General features: G+C 33.0%; 1 protein-coding gene across 1 annotated transcript in view; it reads right to left on the reverse strand.

Moving 5' to 3' along the window:
* LOC123655508 (transcription factor Ken) overlaps positions 1–15,398 on the reverse strand; it is a 35,828-nt gene extending 20,430 nt beyond the window's left edge. Inside the window, exon 1 of the mRNA XM_045591287.1 lies at positions 15,066–15,398. Within this exon, the coding sequence (XP_045447243.1) occupies positions 15,066–15,136 (71 nt within the window). The 5' untranslated portion in view covers positions 15,137–15,398. The remainder of the gene's footprint in view (positions 1–15,065) is intronic.
* Positions 15,399–21,989: the final 6,591 nt, after the last annotated feature.

Raw genomic sequence — 21,989 nt, forward strand, 5'->3', positions numbered from 1 at the left:
AATAATATAATATTTTCTAAAGCACATATTTAAAATAGACATTTCCTTAAATACAGTTTCAACTTTTAGAGGCCGTTTTCTTTAATCTTCGTTTCATGTTTACGAACATATTCGCATTTGAAATACTTTATGAAAACGTTTTATAATGTGTATTAAAATTCAAATGATATGATGTTAGTTTTATAACAGTTGAATTGATTGAGGAACAGGTAGTACAGTAGACAGTAGGTAGTAGTAGACAGGTAGTAGAGTAGCTCAAGAAACGCGTAATTCTAGATTAAAATATTTAAGATATAGATAATATTTTAGATATATAGACAACATATTGCAAATGTTTACTATTTGTTATAATACAAATATGCGTATTAGTCTGCTTATTTTTTTTTCTTTCGTTATATCTTTAGACCGTGTATGTTTTTACGTTTTGATTGAAATGTTTTGAGAGATATGAGATAATCTTTTACACTGACTAGCGATGGTATATAGACTGCTTAAGTGCGGCTTTCGTATCAGTGTTTTATATTTTCTTTCATTTTTTTATCAGATGGCTATCAATGTATTAAACGTTTGAAAATAATATACGCTCGTCTATTAGTCATTTAATATTTTTAAACCGATGTCTTTCCTATCTGCTATTGGTAGAATATTTTATTTTCGAACAGAATAAACAGCCGAATTTTAGCCAAGTATGTTGTGCGCAATAATAATCTTATTCTTTTTTTGTTACATCATTAAAAACATTACATTAATAAATCTTCTTTTTTCGTTGTTATTTAGCATTTTATAGTAATTTAGTTCGAAAGTGGATTTTCTCATGAAGTAATTTTACTATATAATTATCACTATTTTATTAAAACTACGGAGGTACACAATTAGATTTATTATAAGGAAATTTTAAAGTTGTGCCATCAATCAAGACCAGCTGTCTTGCAAGCAATATGTTAATTAATACTTCGGAGATGACGAGTGTGAAAGTCTTTGAATATAGATACTTCCATGTTTGTTTCTTTGCAATGTCTTACAAACAAATTTGACATCTGCATGGCTTCGATTCTACAAAATTCTACGTTGACATTTAAGATGTTAACTAAAAAGTAAGGTATAAAAACAATATATGCATTAGTTGCGAAAATAATGACAAACAGTTTTTTTCCTGCCATATTTGTTACAAGCACACGATATAATTATAACTATATTGCGTATTAGGTAGGTCTAAATTTGTTGATGATCCAACATTATTCTTTCACTAAAATGGTGCCTCTTAGTATTGAATCACGTCTGCATAAACTAAGACCGCAATGACTCATGGAACGCAAAAGGTACTCCAATATATTTTCGGACGAAGTACGCAGTACTAGCAAAACTTACGAAATTCTGCATATGATAATTTCTTATAGTTTGAACGAGAACTTTCTAGATTCGGTGGTTTATAAATAAAATTTTTCTTTCATTTAAAATGAATCAACATTGCAATTTAAGATGTTTTCGTCATTATCTTTTGTCACTGACTTATATAATCTGTGATTTATTTGTGTAGATATTTAGTTTTTTGTAAGTACTAATTTAATTAGCTTCAAGAACAGTTATGCAGGATTATTGAGACTGGTTCAGCCATGCCATCCCCCTGCTGGGCATAAAGGTCTCTTTCTCCATGTAGGAGAAGGGTAATGTTAGATGAAACATTTTAAAGGTCCAATCACGTCCTCATGAAAGCAATGGGCATAAAATGAGAAGCGATGGAGATTTCAGAAATAATTCATCATTCATCATCATTACAGCCTATACAGTCCACTGCTGGACATAGGCCTCCACAAGTTTACGCCAAAAATAACGTGAACTCATGTGTTTTGCCCATAGTCACCACGCTGGGCAGGCGGGTTGGTGACCGCAGTACTGGCTTTGTCGCACCGAAGACGCTGCTGCCCGTCTTCGGCCTGTGTATTTCAAAGCCAGCAGTTGGATGGTTATCCCGCCATCGGTCGGCTTCTTAAGTTCCAAGGTGGTTGTGGAACCTTGTTATCCCTTAGTCGCCTCTTACGACACCCACGGGAAGAGAGGGGGTGGCTAAATTCTTTAGTGCCGTAACCACACAGCACAAATAATTCAGGAATAATTGTATTTAAGAAATTAAGTTTTAAAATATGCAATATTTTGTATAACAATATTTTTGTGTTTAACATTTTTTAAAGTAGGTAGCTCAAGAATGTTGAATGGTTATCAGTAGGAAAAGTAAGTAAATTTTTTTCAGTAAATCGCATGAGTACTTGGCTGTATAATTGGTTTTACATAGCACTACACGCGTCTACACTATGTGAAAGATTTCCTATTGTGACATTTAGTTAATAATCATTACGAAAGGGTTTTGACAAAAACTATCAAGTATCGATGTAACTTATCGTTAGCTACCCTACTTTTAGGTTATTAAATTTACTGTTCTTATGATATAATAAATTTAAGCTTTATATAATATAAAATATTATGTGTGTAAATATTATGTGTCATTTTATAAATAAAAAATAAAAAAAGGTAAATACGAGTTTAGGTATGTTTTTTAAAATCGTTTAAATATTTAACTTTCTCTTATCGTAGATATATTTCAATGTTCTAATATTGTAAATCAGTACTTGTCTGAGAAATATGTTTGTACGAAACGGTTACAAAGGAAAGCGTGCACGCAAAAAATATTCCAACAAAAATGCAACAATGAATATAATTGCGTAAACATTCTGTTGACACGTTACAATCTAAAGTTCTGTTAGAGCGAGCAAATTTTGTGGTAGCATGTTGAACCAGTTACTAGATAGATAAGGAGCGTACGGCATAAATTTTGTTATGGACTTGTGTTGAGATAATCTCACTTTACTATGTTAAAATTGACACAATTATTAGTCGAAAATATATAACTGAATGTTTAGGTTTTGTATAACTGATATTTCCGAGTACGAAATACGTACCTTTCTTACAATTTGTTTTATTTAATGCAGTGTTATCGTATTGGAGTAAAATAGTAAGTAATATGAATGATCGCTGATAATGTGGGTACGTCAGCGGAAAATGAGAGTACATGTTTGTGAGGTGTATTGCGTAATTTTTCATTACGATATAATGGCTTATCTTTTTTTTCAGTCATAATAGTAACTGACCTACCCGTACACTGAAATTTCACTAAAAATATCTCGGTATGAAACGATCTCTTTCGTTCACGACCGTTCTGTTTTAGCACTCTAGGGCTTGCTTTGTATGTGTGTGCGTTACGTGCGCATGCGTCGAATATTGGTAGCTGCTTGCGGGAAATCAAGTAACTACATGTGTGTGTTCCACACACACGCACCCTCGCCCTACTCCGGATGTGAACGCAGATTTGTAAGCCTGTGAATGTGCTAGACCAAATTGATAGGTCTACGCGTTATCTACACTGTTGTGCAACAGTGTGCCGACTCCGCGCGCGTGTGAGTTATTGTTTAGAAGCCTTGAGGCCTTTAACTTATTTTACAACCTACTTACAATCTCGAATTGACTATAAACTTGCGAACAATCAGATATTAAGCTCGGATGGGGATTTTATTACTATTTATTATACTTGTCGTAATTAAATGTAGTCAAGGTAACGAAGTACAACATATTTAAATATTAATTGGAAATATGCATTGTGAACACGGACATGCATATGTATGTTTTAGCATTTTCTTGAAAACTAAACAAAGCAAGTGCTTTTAAGAGGCTAAATATAGCACGTTTGTTTACAAAAAAAAAAAAATAGTTAAAATTTTTTAAATATCAAACGCAAGGGTAACGTCGTAATAAAATTAATAGGTTAAATTGTGGCCTTTTAGTTAAGGTCATTATAATGGTAATATGATATCATATTTCTATATTTTTCAGATTTATTGACTCGTCGGCCTTAAGAAAGTTAATTTTTCATACGAAAGCGGAAGGCATTAGAAGAAATACCACAGTTAGAGGCGGTATTCAAATGTGAAGGTGAACCGGTGAGGTTGAGAAGAGGATGCGTGAACCCTAATTGAACGAGGCTGAGGGTGTGTGCGTAATCGTTTGAAAATCGGTGACGGACACGCGTGTGCGCGCGTTGCGTGCGCGCAGACTAGCCGATAACAATAAACTATTTCCGAAGTGACCCAGTTCGAACGTCCTTCGGTAATTTGTGACGCAAGGAACAAGAAAGGGCTGGGAGCGATTATGACAGAAGTATTAAACTTTTATTGTTGGCCGACAATACAACCCTTTGTTACGATGAGCTAACTGCCAGCTATTATGAAACGATAGGAAGCTTTTCGACCTTCGATGTTGTAAAGATTTTGATCTTTGGCAACGAAATAAAAAAGAAAATCACTTTTACTGGTAGCCTTTACGTAACGAACTTATTTTTTATTTCTATATTGTGCTTTAAATTAAAACAAAAGTATATATTTTTTTCCAATGAATAAATTTCGTTTTCAATAGTGACCTGCTTTTTTAAAAGACTTGATTGCGTCACCGTAAACATTTTATTGCACTGTAAATACTTTTGTTAATATTTCGAATTATGCTTATTGTACAATAAAGAAACTAAGATATTTGATTGAAGAACAAAAAAAAATATCACATGTCATTGGAGAAACCAAACTTATTCTCAAATACCGAGCTGAGCTAATTGAATCGAAACTTGTTAAGTGTGTTAATAGACAACGACCGTCACAATCAGTAACAGTGGAAACCATTAAAAGGCGATTTAGTAACGATCAAAACCGAGTGCAAAGATGTCACTCTACTGTATGCAAATGTGATCTGAATTACATGAAACAAAAGAAATAGAATTGCATGTGAAGTTTTAGTAGGTAATTATCTAATTAAGCAAGCGATATTCGTCGCTAATTCTGTAATAACACTGTAATGTCTGGTTTGTTGTATTTTTTTATTTTGATATCGATGTTACGGATTGCTTCACAACTGTCGCATATTGACGGATACGACGAGTTCTCTGATAACATTTTTTTTTTAAATTAGTTCAATGTCACGAGTGTGTGAAGAAATTCGTAGACGAATAATAATTTGATATTAGCTATGTATAAAGGTTATATTCACACGTTATATAAAACATACATCAATATGTATAGACCATTAAAAAAATCAGTAGGTATATATAGATATACTGATTTTTTTATGGGAATTAAAAAGCAATTGATATTCATACTTAATGATTTTTTCTTTAATTAGATGGAATCTTGATCGCCTTTAAGGACGTTCAGTGATGTGTGTTACGGAGGTTATATTTAGGATATAACGGATTATGTTTATATGAAATATCATAATAACTTCTTAATATTGAAATAATATTTTAAAGATCTCTTGGTTTCGTTATAAAGTATTAATCATTTTTAGATTTCACTTTACATATTAAGTTCGATTCACGTGTTCGATATAATTATGTGTACGAAAACAAATGCTTAATTATTATTTAACAATAATATACAGCAAATAAGAAATATTATTGTATAAATAAAACTGATGTTACTGTCATCAACTATTTCGCAGTTCCAACAACAGAGTTTGTATTGCGACATAAATGTTAGCTAGGACTGAAATGTTTTGGTAAGTTGTAAACCTAGTTCTAGCTATTTACGAATATATTGCTTGAGAATACTATTTTCATGTAAATAGCTTTTTGCACGGCCTCGACACAATGGTCTGGCTGAATTCTAAGACGACTAACATCATACAGACAATATTTGGAACGAAGTTCCCTGTGGCGTAGCGACGGGAGGGGCAAAGGGGGGCCGTATGCCCCGGACGCTACTCACAAAGGGACACCAAATAGTCCGCAAACCAATGAATTGCTGGACAAATTATATGGTTTTCCAATGAGGGGGGGAGATTACAAAGGTATTGTGCCCCGGACGCGAGTGAAGCTCGCTACGTCACTGGAAGGTCCTTATGGGGCATTGCTGTGGAGAACCCTAAGCGACAAAAAACGTACGTAAAGTTTAAAAAAAACGTGGGATTTTTATGTGTAGTCCATGTGTGATGGCTATCCAGTGTCTAATGTATAGTCTATGTGATGACTGTTATTATCATTGCAGTTTGCTATTATTGTTATATCATTCGATAATTATTATATATTCTTATAAATCTTTATAAGTAAAATAAAGGTGTTAGAATAATTTTGTAAAGTAGTTTTTTATCGATAAAAAAATTATATTAAAAAATATATACCCGAATACTTACTTTCCTAACACCTCGAATAGAACTTGAAATTAATATTTTATAGTAAAAAAGAAGCCGGGCAGTCGAAGACGCCTGTCTTCACTAGTATATTAAATATATGTGGTTATGGCATTAAATAATATAGCCACCGCCTCTCTTCAGGTGGGTGTCGTAAGAGACGACTAAGGGATAACACAGCTCCATTACCACCTTGGAACTTAAAAAGCCGACCGATGACGGGATAGCCGTCCAACAGCTGGCTTTGAAATACACAGGTCGAAGACGGGCAGCAGCGTCTTCGGCGCGACAAAGCCAGCCAGCCCTGCGGTCACCAACCCGTCTGCCCAGCGTGGTGAATATGGGCAAAACTCATGAGTTCACTCCATTTTTGGCGCAAACTTGTGGAGGCCTATGTTCAGCAGTCGACTGCGATAGGCTGAAGTGATGAATAAGAAACTTTGTTCCTATCTGGTGTCCCACGACACCACACAGTTTTTTGTGCTAAATAAGTATGTCATAAAATCAAGTTTTTTTATTTATTTAATCTAAATTAATTTAAGTCATAGTCGTGTGTTTGTTTTAGTAAAACAAAAAAAATTAAGTATTCATTAAATATGTGACGCAACAAATGATTCAGTGTTATAATAATATAATCATTAATTTATAGTCGTCTTACTTAATCGTCAATCAAATTTAAAATTAAACAATACAGTACAGTACAATGATTAAGTAAACGAATTGAATGTTTTGATTAATAAATTAATTTATTTGTCTGTTTAAATAAATAACGTTTCTGTAAAATGACAATTCGAAATGGCTTTTTCAAAAGCCCTCTTGAATGAAATATTTTATGTTGCTTATTTCATAAAATTTGATAAACATGTTATTTAGGCAACGACACGTTGACTTCAGATATCATTTGCCCTTTTATCTATGAGACACGTGGATGAAACGTTAAAAAGGTTTCATTTACTGACAGCTTACGGTCTGCAAATTTAGCCTTCCCCAATTGTGTTATCCTTATTTTTTTTTTTGTATACAATCGACAGCGCATATAAATGTACAGTACAGTTTTTAATTTCAAATCACGAACCCATAATAAAAATTAAAAAAAAAACAATGCTTATATTATGTGCAGATTTCTAAGCAATAAACAAATCTTTTTATCAAATTTCTACTCGTTAATATAAAAAAGCAAGAATGTTTTTAATACGCTAATTTTCAAACAATATCTGTGTTAATTATTAAGGAAGGTCAGGCTATAAAACATCATGATATGACGTATATAATCAATAACAAAAAAGGTCAAACAATCTGCCTAATACTAAACTTGACGTGGGCGAGATTCAGCGGGTTATTTAGTTTAAAATGTATGAAATGATTTAATGTCACATAATAAAATTTATTTTAAAATATTTTGAACACTTTTACCCGTACAGCTATGGAAATTTTCTGATACAAACCGATACGAAACTTTTTAATCAGCTTGCCTCTTTATACATACCTATACTTTTATTTGAGCCGCGCAATAAAATTCCTACTATAGATGTAAGTTTTCTTGGAAAAGACGCGCAATTGTCTATCATTGTCTAATTGGACCCATTGCGGTTACTGGCCGTTTATTTGACACAGATAGATTAATACTGTACACATAACCCTTATGATTGAGTATGTGTCACAAAGTGAAAAATATCTGGAACTATGACACGTGTAACGTAGTATTTGTATACTACAAATTCATAATTATGTATAATCTGTATTTTTTTAAAGAGTAGGTGCTGAGTATGTTTCTTGCATATTTCCGATATTAACAGAGTGAGATGGGTTATTTTTAGGGGTGTAGCCAACGCCCTTGTTTTTGTTTTGAATTGTAAAGGGCCGTTTATATTGGTTACTTCTAAAATTTACTGTAAAATTAAATAATTTTTGTATACAAATAATTTCATAAATAAATAATAATAAAGGATTTGGACATAGTATAAACATATTATGCACAAGAACTTATAAATAAAATAATTATTATATAATTCTTATAGTCTTAAAACTATCGTCATCACTTCCTTTTGATGAACTACCTGCAGACACGTAAATAACAGTTTGTTATTATTTGATCTAAAATATTTTTAACCGACTTCCAAAAAAGGAGGAGGTTCTCAATTCGACTGTATTTTTTTTATACATTATTGTCGATTTCGTACATTTTAGTTTCGACCTTAATATTTTGATTTATATTATTGACACATGACGATCCTTGTAACAAAAAAATTCAAACTTTTTCAATTTTATAACTTTTGTTATTTGCTGCCACGTAGCCCTTCAACTTCACAGAGCCCAATAAAGCTTGCAATTGGGTTGAGCTCCCAGCGATACGGTGGCAAACGTATGGCCTGACGATTTGTGGACTTAGCCATATCGTCTACGATAAGTTTTTTAATGCGATCTTTATTTTGCTTAAATAAATCCAAAAATTGCAACTTTAACATTGATACAGACCGTCGAATGTAAGATATTTATTTATTTATTCATTTTGTCGGATTAAGTTTTTTTTTTATATAAGTTTTAACATCCATGGGCTCTTAAGTGCCCATGCCTTTTATTTACATTTTAATTTTCAAAGCGTTGAGGCGTATTATTTTCAACACTGCATGCTTCAAATTGCGTACTAAAGCTTATTTTCTCTAATTCGATGCTGAGTCCAAAACTGACCGTGAGAGATGTATATACCTATATATACATATATATTTATGTAAGTTAATAATTAAGATAATTATTTGCGGCTGTTTTTTTTCTCTTCTTTGTTTCATGCTACATGCTCTATGCATTACTATTTTATAACACACTACATGCTTTATACATTACATGTGTAACAATGTTAATTTACCACCTTGTCGACGGCCATACTCATTTATCTAAAACAGCGCCTGCTGCCAGCTTCGCGAGCACATCCTCAATAACGTTCGCATCCCTATTATGGATCGCCATTTTGAGGCTGTGCTCGAGGATTTGCCTCCGGTCCGCCTCCACCGTTCTTATGAAGTGGCCGATTGCGTCATCCTTGTCGTCGGTGTAATAGACACAACTGTTGGTGTGTCTAGTCACCGCGACCACCACATGCGAAACACTATCATGGATTCGGAGCCTCCCCGCCCTCGTCTGGATAACAATGACGTTTTCACTCGTCTGTCGGATTATGATTGCACCAGAACACGACTATGTTGTATGTAACTTGATAAGAAATAATAGTTATGGATGTTTTAATAAGCTCAATGTTACATTTCTTGGGAAAAATTATTACTTTTCTAAGATATGAGCGAAGTTTAAAATAACTGAAACTTAAAAAAATAAATCATAACTAATTCCAAAATGGATGCTTCATCACTTAAACCTTTATTCATTAACTCAGATTAAAGATCATTATGGCTCTAGTTCTTCACCTTTATATATTGCACTTCTGAAGTAAAAAATCTAGTACTATAGTGAACTAGAAACACAAGCAATATTTTTCGACTGTAGCCATTCAATAATGTCTTGTTTGCGAGCTAAAGTTTTAGGTGATTTGTTAAGTTTTCGAGAATGCTACGACGCATTATCTAAAACAACAACTGCATTCTTATCCAATTTAGGTAAAACGTCTTCGAATCAATTTTTAAACACTTAAGCATCCATAATTTGGTGGTAGTAACTCGTTATGTATGACCGGTATAGGAGTTTCGTTTTGTTGGACTGCCTTTACTGCGTCTAAATATTTTCGTCGCCATAAAATACATCCGGTCTTTCTACTAAAATACTGTTTGCGTAACTCTTTTAGGATAGAAAAACTCCAAATTTTTTAGTGCTTTGTACAATGGTAATCTTGATATAGACGGGAAATCAGAATTTTCCTTTATGATGTTCAGGATTTTATCTATTGTAGACATTTCAGTTTGAAAATAAAGTATGTGTACCACATTTCTAAGAGCACTTTTCGTAAAATTATCATATTTGTTAATAACACTATAGTGATTTCTTTTCTTTATGGTGATTTTATTATTCCACTTGATTTCATGTCTCCAATAACCTTAAAAATAACGAAACACATTTAATAACTTATATAATATGTGTTTTATTTATAATTTACTTCGAGATAATTAGTAATTTACTAATGTGTATTTACTTAATTTAACTACTTATTTATAATAAAAAAAATGTTTTATATACATTACTTAACATTAGACACATTACACACCGTAGAGACATGAATCCTTGTTATATTATTGCTTGATATTTTCTGGACAATTCCATTATGTAATATAACAAGCAGGATTAAGCAAATTGTATATCATTTGTAATTTGTAGATTGTAAAGGGCGCTTTGTACGCTTGCTACAGACAATATCAACGCACAAACCATATCGTCTGGTAAACTCACTAAAACACGTGCTACGCGCAGGTAGTAGCTGAGTCAACTGAGTGTCTTTGTAACTAGTGTTTGTGTGAAACGGACTCTATGTTGATTACGTGGACCAATAACAACGCAGTAAAAATTTTTGGTATTCGTCTATAAAAAAAAAAATATAGACTATACACTAGTTATAAGTGAGACAGTAATTGTTCATGTTTCTTGCCACTATCTTATTTAGTCTCACTTAGAATGAAAACTTAGTTTAACCTTTTTACTCATAAGTATATAAGGTATAATTTTAAGCTTTAATCACTACTTCTGACGATTTTTAAGGGTTTAAAATAGGATATTGTGGAATAAAATATACATTTTTGTGGCCAATAAGAACCGAAGTAATACGTAACCTACTTTCAATAAAAATACAAATTAGCTATTAAGACCTTTGTCCTATATTATTACTGACATATACTTATCATATATATTTAGTTCCTCTTTGACTATAAGATTAAAATATACACTTCAAATCATTTAATTCACTATCGAATTTCCGCACAGATATAGATAATTATAAATTTTACGCTAAATAAAAATAGCGATAACTCTGAAATACCAATATAAATAAATATTATAAATGCGACATTTTATGATAGTAAACGGATATGTTATATTTTTTAATTAAGTAGATATTTTTTGCGACAATTCTTGGGATCTGTTTAATCCGTTTTTGGTGGAGTTTATCTTGAACTAAAGTTTCTGATACTGCCTATCAAAAAGAGCTAATAAGCAGCCTGTTTGACCTAACTAATGGTTTACAACTTTTGGATTGATGGTAACGAATAGAAATATATCAGAAAAAATTGAAGTTTTTTCTTTTTATTCATTGTGGTATAATTCGCGAGATAGTTATTTTCTTGTCTAAAAGATGGTGGCACACATTAGACAGTTTTGTCAGCAACTGGTTGCTTAGACCCTTAGTGTGTATCTTTGTCTGTAGTAGATGTTTGAAACCTGAATTAACATAAGATACAATTCAAAATTCAACGGAAGAATTTACTCGAGTAACGCCGCCGGGTACATCTAGTATTAATTATCAAAATGTTATCATAAATTACCATAAAGATATTATAAATCAAATGTATCGAAGGTTACAATGATATTTATTAAGAGAAATAAAAAGCGATTAAGCATTTCAATTTCATAACAACTTAAAATCAAGGTTTTTTCTATTGACGCGTTTAGTTTCGTTTATAATTTTAACAGATAAATTGATACACAAAACATATGCATAATATATAACGTTTATAAAAGGTCACGACGAAATTAACATATTTATTGACATCGGAAACAACACGTAATCTGTTATAGTTAATATTGTAAATTGTTATTGCTTAGTTATTGTTTGTTATTTCATACCTATAGTATTTCATTTTTCGTTTTGTCTTAAGATAAAATCAATTTAAAATATTTGTGAAGCAAGAAATGCATCTATGAATGTTTATTAAAAATATTTTATAAGTAATAAAAACGTAACTATTAACATTTATTAGTATTTAAAAATGTTGAAATAAAATGATAACTGTTAATGATGTACCGTTATTTATCGTAGCTTTTATTTAATTCGCTCTTCTCTAAGAAAAACATTTAAGTTGGATTCTTACTTTATTTTTAATTTATTTTTTCATAGTTAAAGAGGCCACAATTGCCATCTATGATTGTTACAAATATTTACGTTGAAAACATGAAGTTATTTTTTAAAGTGTTATCAATAATCATACAATAAATAAAATAAATTTTAACTGTAGAAGGATCTGTGTAATTGTTCAAAAGCATCCATAGTTATTGCAATATACAAAAGAGTTAGTATTCAATATTTATAATCGTAAGATCTGTCATGTATCTCGAGATGATCGAGACTTACTATCTTGTATGGCCGTAATAAAATAGGTATATCGCCAAAATAATAAACTTGAATAATAGTAAACAAAATAATAATCGCCATTTACCAATGTAATATTTATAAATTAAGAATATGGTAAAGAGAAATGTTGTGTTTTTCATTTTGAAATGAGAATTGTTTTACAAGATATACACGGTATGTACATGATATTACATTTTTAATTACAAATGATATAAGAAAGCTTTGTAATATCGTTTTTAGTTTATTTTTTTAGCTTGAAGTTTCAAGCTGTTTTACGTTGATAAAGTATGTAGTAGGTACTTGTTACAAATTGTGTAATATAAAATTTCAGTTTAAACAATCATACCACATAGGTACAACTTTTTTTAAATACATATTATTTCCGTACATTAAATAATTGTGTTTGCTCGCAAACGAAAAAAAAACCGACTTCAATTACATCGACAAGTAATACAACGTAGATCGACGAAAAATAGTCAAGTAACAACGCATTATCAAAGATTACTCAAAAAGTAGTTATCAGATCTCGAAGAAATTTAAATGTGACCACATGATAAACATCGGCTTTCGATTAAATTAAAAATCATTTAAATCGGCACACCTAATAAAAAGTTATTGCGGATTTTCAAGAAGTTCCCTCGATTTCTCTGGGATCCCATCATCAGATCCTGGTTTCCTTATCATGGTACTAAACTTGGGATATCTCCTTTCTAACAAAAAAAGAATTATCAAAATCACTACATCCAATAGAAAGTTATGCGGTATAATACAACGTAGGTCGACGAAAAAAGCGTCAAGTAAAAACGCATTATTAGATATAGCTCGAAAAGTAGTTGTTAGATCTCAAATAAATTTAAATGGGACCAATCGGCACACACCACCTTTCGATTAAATGAAAATTTGTCGAAATCGCTCCACCCAGTCAAAAGTTCTGATGTAACATACATAAAAAAAAAAAAAAAAAAAAAAAAAAAAAATACAGTCGAATTGAGAACCTCCTCCTTTTTTGGAAGTCGGTTAAAAAACATTCACATACATACAAAAACACACATAAATTACAAGAAAACATTACAACATACATACATTAAAAGAAAGAATTATAATAAAAACATTACATAATAAGATTTTTAAGTTACATAGTATTTGCTATTATTTTAGTTAGCTATGTATAAGTATATAAAATTAAAATAAATGTGCTCTATGTACCTATTTAAAGAGAGTATTTAACTAGTGGTGAAATGACAATGGATCAGTTTAGTTTGCCCTTAAACTTTTAACAGCTGTGCCAACTTTTTGCATTCATTGACTGTAACTACATCCAATTTTAGTTGTGACGTGTTGTATATTCATAGTTTAAATATTTTGTTATGAATATTATTTTCTAAAGTTTTTCTTAACTACAGCAACCATGGTCACGGGAGGACTGGAATATACCGCGATAAAATCCGAAAGTCGTTACATTATAATTATGAATAAAAGTAAATACAGACGGAATACTTGAAAGGTTTTTTTTAAATGATTTTGCAGAATATTGTTAAATGTTTTTCTATAATACAACTTAGTAAAAACTTTTTGTTAAAAGGGTAAATCCTATACTGCCTACTTATAAAGTTTATAATATAAACCTTATCCAGATTTCTTGTAGACATTTGCTACAGTTACAATATGACGTAAATTAGTTGGTAATAGTAATTAATAATTCGATAATCCACATTAAGCAATTACAAATAGTTCGAACTATCTTAGTTATTATCGATATAAAAGGAGTATGTTACAAAAATTTTATTAGTTTATCAAAAAGATTAAATTAAATCTTCAAGGCGACGGTAGCGAGTTACTTTCTGATAGCACGATAACAATCTTTTTGAACCGTGAGTTCGAAATAAATACATTTTAAATAATAAAACTAATAATCATAAGACTTACTAATGTCGTTCATAAAAAAACATTTAAAATAATTTGACGAAATTTAAAAATATAAAACTTAAGTAAAAAAAATTTCCATGAACATTTTCATTTACCAATTAGCTATTTATGAATAGAATATTTTATAAATGAATTAGCTTTTATTTTATTAAAATATTTATTTTTTAAATTATTGCGTATTACTTAAGTTATATTAAATTAAAATTACAAATTAAACCGAAATGTGAAAGTGCTAATATACACAGCGATGTTTCAACAATGTAATTAAACAATAGTTGCACAATTGCATATTTAGGCCATCTTTCCATAACCGCAAACGCATCGGTTTAATATAATGCATTAAAATTCAGAGTTATTTTGCGCATCGAATGCGCGCGAAACTAAGCGTGGAAAAGCGACGCGAGCGCATTTCATGCGCTGAGCTGAGTCGATTTCGCAAACCACCATCTAATGTGAACCTATTAACCTCTCCGAGCGAGGCTCAGAGGCGAAGGCGAGAGGCGGATGAGGAGACGAATAGTGCGTTCATTAGACACAAGGTTGTGTCAGTCATCCCGCCGGAGTAGCCGGACCGCGCAAATAGCGATTCACATGTAATAACGTAACACTAATGAAAAGTAAACAAACAACGATACCTCACCTTGCCAACTGTAGTGCACTTCTATGCGCAATCTCATTGTAGAAATTTAAAAGTATGTTACTATCGAACATGTTAGCACTGCATCACAGCCATTTCTTTCACAAAATAATATACAATACCAAAAAAAAAAATAAACAAAAACAATCCGAAGCACCAGCGATCACAGGATAATCACAACGTCCGGTCCTAGGCACGTCCGTGCGCGAGCGACGTCAAATCAAACTGGCCCGGTCAAAATGACGAAAGTGAAAACATCGCACGCACAGAAAAAAAGGTTGGCGGCGCGGTACAGTCCTTGCAGGCCACCTCTCGCGCGGGCTCCAGTGACACAGTAACTGCGCGGCGCGCGCATCGCCCGACGCCTATATAACGAAATGCTCGGAGGCTCGTACTTCAAACGCCAGCGGACGGCACAAAAAGAAGATGGGTTCTCGCGGTAGCTAGGAGAGAATGAGCACAAAGAATAGCGACACGTGGGCGCGTGTGCGTGCACGTGCAAGTATCGTTGTGTGCAGAGATAGGCGGTCGCAGGAAACTCCGTTCTCTTCCACTAGGAAAGACCTTGGATTTGAATCGGCACGTTGCAATGTGTACCGCCGTCGCCTACGCCGCTGTTACCTACTTGCCGTTGACGGTTCTAACTGATTAAGCGATGATTCCATTGTATAGTTTATTTTAAAATTACACAGTAGCGCACTCAATTACATTTGTAATCAAAACTCCATTAACTAAAGAAACGAGCTACTAAAATATCACACTATCCAACATTCACATCATTGTCGTATGTTATGAGTTCGTTTTGAAGTACCCAGTATCACAAATAGAAGTAAAAATCATTATATGTAAAATGTATTACAACAGGTCGAAAATTGGTAACAAACGTGTTCTATCGCAATTGAAGATGTTCTTTTATTGTTTGACAACAATCAATACTTGAAGTTATTTTGGGTCAAAGTCAAATCACGCTAATTGACAGTCACCAGAATATTTTGTTATGCCGTGTAAATATGTAGCTGACCGTGATCGAGGAATAGAATTGATGATATAAGCCTTCTGTTTGGAATGACTCAAGTACGGCAGGTCGAAATACAAATGTTTGTCTAATGTTGAAGAGTTAACGAGTGAAACAGATATCGTTATTGTTTTGCCATGTGACTGCCGGACAAATAGCACAATTGCCGAGTATGAAGCAATGAAAGTTGATAATGATGTTACCGCTGCGACACGTTTCGGGCGAGGACAGTCAGAGCGTTGCACAACGAGCAAATGAAATTTGAGATAATTATGCAAAGTGGGTCGTTAGACATGCTTTCGTTTCATTATTTTAAACAATTAAATCATGTAATTCAAAGAATAGTAGTTTTAAAGTAAACTATTTTAAACATAAAACACATGACTCAAGAAGGACGTATACCTATAAAAACTGATTCGTAGCGTATTAGAAAAATTCTTATTTCAAATATTGTCGAGTAAAAAGTAGCTTCGATCTTTATAATAGCTATAAGATATTAAATAGATAATATATACAGTAGTTATATTAAAACATAATAAAAAAATAATAATTAAAATAATTAAATATGGAACATCTAAATTTTTCTTAACCGGTTATTTAATAATAACATATATTATACGCAAAACGAGTTTGCGTTGATAACGTAACATAATTTCACTTTTGCTTCCACATTCTCATTGTCTAGAATGATTGGATAACTTCGCAAATATTATCTGAACCGCGAACTTACATAAATGCCTCTGTATCTGTGAGAATTTACTTAATTGCATACTGTTTTTTAATATTAAGTCACTGTTTAATTTTGTTATTGATACTTTTGTAACTGGTGAAAGCCTTCCATTAATGATATTTGGTTTTTGGTTTTCGAGCAACCAATTTCAGTATTTTTGTTATTTTGTACCTATCTGTATGTATCTTTATAGGTTTTGTCCTGCATCTTATATTTTCATGTTGATATTCACACCAACTTCGTAACATGTTAAAGGTATAAAAAATATAAAAACTCTATACGACATTTAGGTATATTTGCTTCAGTAATTTTGATAATAGTTGAATTAATATAAAGCGCTACTATGGCTAATTAATAACGGACTGTCAAAATACAAAGATCTATTTATCAGAACGAGTAGGACCTTTCGTTTGTAACCAGACAATAGTCTATTCAGAGCTTGCAAAATATCTAAGCACAAGAGTTCACAGTGAAATGTCGACAATAATATTGTAACAGTAACCTAATCTTTGACGTTCCTAATCTAAGAGAATGCTCGTTTATTTGCTATGAATTAATTCCGTAAAATTATATACATATATACGTATATAGTTTTACTATAATAAAATATACATATAGTTTGAATTATAACGCGAAGACATGAATGTATACTTTATATAAAAGTGGTTCCAATATTTTTCTCTCATTGTAACTGCTTTTGAAAGAGTTAAATTTATATTTGTATATATACTGTGTACAAAAAAGGGTTTGACTGAAATACGAAATAAAAATAAATAAAATACTACCTTTTAAAATTATAGTTTAATTGTAGATTATTATTCATTATTAATTCTTTTTATAAGATTTTGATTAAAATTGTGTGATCATGCAAAAAAAAATTTCTTATAACGAGTCTCGAAAAAACCGATTCTTTGTCAACAAAGTTATGAGTAATTTTTTCAAACAAATATTTTAGTATCCGAAGCCCTTGTGTAGATAGCGAATGAATAGATTAATATTATTTCAGTAATAATATGTAATTTATTCATATAAAATATTTTTTAATAGCGCAAAAACAAATGTGCATTTTTTTCCATATTGATAGAATATTGAAAAGGTATTTTAATGTATTTAATAGTTTCTGTTCTAGTCACTTTGTCTACAGATTTTGTTTGAACTTTTTTTATTCAAAATTAGTTGTACCTAAATAATGTTTTAGAGGGAGGAGCATACCACTCATTCACTCAGATTTATGTTATTTTGTAACGTACGATATTTTATTTTAAACTTATATAATTTAAGAATGAGTGACCGTTGAAAAGACAAATCTCGTTTACCCTATTAGTTTGTTTTTGTAACTTAATTTTATGTATTTGTTTTTATATCAGCTATGGTAACACATGATCTAAGAATAAATTAATTTAAGCGGTTTTATATATACAAATTATGTTCGTGTCGTTCTTACAAAAAACAATGGTATTTTATATGTTTGTCAAATAAATAAATAAATCAGAGGTCTCAAGCCAGAACATTCTTGTTGATGGAATTGTTAAAACAAATTAAGTTAATTAGGACACTTGTCTTTCCTATTGAGGGACTTACATATATTACTATTTTAATACTATTACTATTACTATTTTAATAGTTCCTAATGCTATGAAAGGCTTTGCCTACATTTAATTACTTTGGAAAATTAATTATTTATTAGCTTACGTTTAATTTTAATAACAATTAAATTTTAAAAATAAATGTATATTACGTTTAATTTAAATGAATAAACTTAATTGATTAAATATTTATTTAATTTGGGCCGTTGTTTTTTGAATAAAAGGTTTGTGACGAAATAGATCTGAGAACATTTTGATTATCATTTTCGTCACGATTTATATTGCGTCTTTGTCTATAGATGGAATGTAATGTTTATTTGTAAATTCTAATCAATTCAAATTACTTGCAAATCTGTATCCCATTGTCGAGAATTCTTTAACATTTAACGAGATTTCATTTTTTTCACTGTCGGTAGAACTTTGATTAGATTATATGTTTAGATTATTTTTAAATTATTTATCGCTCTAACTTCCTAAATAATTGACGACGCGTTGGCGCAGCGGTCACAGCACTGGCTGTTGCGCTGGCGGTCGCGGGTTCGATCCCCGCTCACGACAGACATTTGTATTGGCCATATAGATGTTTGTGGTAGTCTGGGCGTTTGTGCTTGTGTATTGTGTGTGTTTCCGGACCCGCGACACACGAGAAAATCCTTCTGGGGGCCGTTGAGTGTGAAGCGCTTATTAATTTAATTATAAATCGGGAATACATATAGCTTATTCGTAATACTTAGGACTAACTGATTTTATAAATGCGTTTTCAGTTCACGGATCGTATTCGTTTTTTTTTAAATTAAGATTTTAAACCATTAAATACTACGATGTAATTAAGTAATAAAAATCTTAAAGCTCCTTTTTTAAATTATATATTTTCAATTCCGTCAAAACCTTCACAAAGGATGAAGTCACCCGTAAGAATCGGCCGCGTGCAAAAAACTTTCGACATCGTATTTCTCTAAGTGAAAGTTAAAAGTATGTATATTCATTGTACTTTTGTCACTCGCAAATAACGATCTTTATCGTAAATCCTAATCTCTACGTTTAAACGCCCACATTTATCTCGAAAGGAAAGTTCAGTTGCGTAATTTCGGTACAGTTTTGACGGATATCTAAATTATCCGATTGTTAAGAATGGTACACATTCTTTTAATATAAAAACAAGTGATCATATAATAACATTAACTTTGTAAATTTTATTTATGTCTATCCAAAACTAATATTTGTTATGAGTTCGATATCTCTGATGCGATCTTAATTGTATCACGTGAAAGTTATTTGAAGGTGGCAATCAAACAGCGGCCTATGCATCCGCATCAACCACGGAATCCGTCACGATCGGCCGTGGCTGCCATTTATTAATATTAAACGAAAATTCGTTATCCAACTGGCCTTGGACCGCGTTCCTTTCAGTTCTACTTAATGATGACAGTTGCTTGAAACGTGCTGTTTGTAATGGCACCGACTCAATGGCAGTAAAACTGTGGTCACGGAGATTGGAAGGTTTCCTAGCACATAAAACGCTAGTAAACTAGTTACTTAGTGATCAACAATTTACGGAGAGGTTTCATTATTTGTTGATACCTCTATCATTAGAAAATGGGAAAGGCGTGTAAGCGCTTTCACTCATTAAATGTCAAATGATCGTTTAATGAAATGAGAATTTTAAGTGGAAACGACGTGCCGAGAGGTTTTGTAAGAGCTATCGAAAGTGTTGCTCTCAGAGTGAGGCTCGGCGCGGCGTAGTCGTCGAAAGTGAGACCGTGAGGTTGCGCAGGCGCGTTACGAAGTTTTTATTGTCGGCCGCGCGCGAAATCACTTGAAAGTTGTATTGTCCTTGGATATTTCACTTCTTTATTTGTTGCGTTTCCGACACCAGAACCGAAGTTCTGCCACCGGTGACGCTGATTTTAGCGATTTGAGTGTGTCGGTATACCGCTCTCACGTCCCCTTCACTACGCTCTCCAACGCTTAGATTTGTCGTATGCAATGCTCGTGTATTATCCATCCTTTGAAATTCTTTCGAAACGATATGTAGCAACGCTGAAACTTTCGCGGAGACAACGAATACCATTAAATTGACAAACGACACAACAGACAACGTCGACAGTTCTTACCGAGGGACTATGGTAGATGAGAGTGGGTCCTCCCCGGGGAAATCCAGGGTGTCGGTGCGCACAGGAGCGCGCGGCGGTTTCCCGGTGCTTGCGCCACTTCCACGCTTGCGACACGCTTCCTGCGGGAGAGTGCGAGGCCGCGCGCGAGTTCCGCGCGCGTTGCACAACGCTTATCGGCGACCCGGTTTCGACTTTCACCGCGGCACACTTCAACTGAATCCAGGGCTGGGAACACTTTAGCACTGTAATCCGGGCACAGTCACAGGCGCGGGCACGGGCAGTTCGCGGGAGAGCGCGTGGTGTATCGGCGCGACGGCGCTGCGGGCCGCGGGCGCCGGGCGAGTGGCGTGCGCCGGCGCCGCCGTCGGTTGCGCCACGCTGGAAAGTAAAAGTGAGCGGTGGGCGCGGGGCGCGGTGGCACATTTCTCCCACTTTCGCCGCAGTGATTCACGACGTACCAAGGTCGCTTCCCGCCAATCCTGCACTGCTATGTGTAATGCTACTCCCGTTAGTGTTACAGGCGCTGTTTAACGTGCGCAGCGTGGTAATATGAGCAACATTGTTAGAAGCACGTACGGAGTCAGTACAAGACGTACTTCGATACGAGGTGTGATCTCAAGACCAACGAAAGCATTATCTGCTTAAGAAATATTAATTATGTAACATCAAAAGAGGCAAAGTTTTTCTTGCGCTCTCTCTGAGATCACTCACAGAGGTTTTACGCTATGGCTGGCCGTGAGGTGCCAGGCCGATTAGCTGCAGAACCACAATAGTTCGCGAGCCTGCACTAATGTGTACATTCATCACTCATTCGCTTGTTATCGAAGTGGTTTACCACAATAGTTCAAGGTTACATGTAACATCTTAAGCAAATTCCTCTATAATATGAGAAGTGCATACCTACCTACTTATAAAAAGTATTACTTAACAAAATAAGGCTAGAAGATTGACTGAAACAAATCTCCTTGAAACGTGTATCTTAACAAATAAATACAGAAAAAAACCTCTGTAAAACAATAGTAGAGTTCTAAATTGGATAAGGTGTACTGTAAACCACCCAAACTGAATAAACATTACGTGATCATTTGAAAGAACACGTGCTATTAAGATGGCGAAAGGAGTCCAGGCCATCTGAATTTCCTAGTACTTAAATGTATGAATTTTCCTTGATAAAAAAAGAAAAGGTTTTTGCACATCGATAGATCTAACACATTTATACGATCTCCACGTGATTGTTTTTTTTTTTCTAGCTGGAAAAGCACGCGATCTGTAAATGACAACAAAAATAATCATTTTTGTGCTAGGCGAGTTTTTTTTGACGTGACGTTGTATCCTGGCCTAGACCGGGACCTATTTCAGTATATAATAATAATAATGATAATAATAATAAAAATTATGTGGTGTCATGGGACACCAGGTAGGAACGAAGTTCCTTCGGATAGTATAGAAGCAACACAATTTGAAAAAAAAAAATGTTGAATT

This window comes from Melitaea cinxia, chromosome 1 (assembly GCF_905220565.1).
Source record: "Melitaea cinxia chromosome 1, ilMelCinx1.1, whole genome shotgun sequence".
Taxonomy (NCBI): domain Eukaryota; kingdom Metazoa; phylum Arthropoda; class Insecta; order Lepidoptera; family Nymphalidae; genus Melitaea; species Melitaea cinxia.